At 55.1% G+C, this 285-nt stretch overlaps 1 protein-coding gene across 1 annotated transcript in view; it reads right to left on the bottom strand.

Annotated features, from left to right (window-relative positions):
* Positions 1-81: 81 nt before the first annotated feature.
* EMH_0029720 (uncharacterized protein) overlaps positions 82-285 on the bottom strand; it is a gene marked incomplete at both ends in the record, with an annotated part of 2827 nt that continues 2623 nt past the window's right edge. The window contains one exon of the mRNA XM_013494335.1: positions 82-285. Coding sequence (XP_013349789.1) covers positions 82-285 — 204 coding nt within the window.

Genomic DNA, 285 nt, shown 5'->3' with positions numbered 1-285 from the left:
CAGCAGCAACAGCAGCAGCAGCAGCAGCAGCAGCAACAGCAGCAGCAGCAGCAGCAGCAACAGCAGCAGAACGTAACAGCATCAAAACACAAGAAGCCACACAAATCCAAATATAGTAACCTGATTCGTTGCTGCTGCAGTTGCTGCAGCAACAGCAGCACAAGCAGCAGCAGCAGCAGCTGCTGCTGCTGCTGCAGCAGCTGCTGCTGCAGCAGCTGCTGCTGCTGTTGCTGCTGCTGCTGCTGCTGCTGCTGCTGCTTGTAAAAAGAATAAACAGGGGCAGCA

The sequence above is a fragment of the Eimeria mitis genome, genomic scaffold, assembly GCF_000499745.2.
Source record: "Eimeria mitis Houghton genomic scaffold, Emh_scaff1110, whole genome shotgun sequence".
NCBI classification, from domain to species: Eukaryota; Apicomplexa; class Conoidasida; order Eucoccidiorida; family Eimeriidae; genus Eimeria; species Eimeria mitis.
Note: the sequence above shows the minus strand (reverse complement) of the source record. Positions and strands in the feature narration are given on the sequence as shown.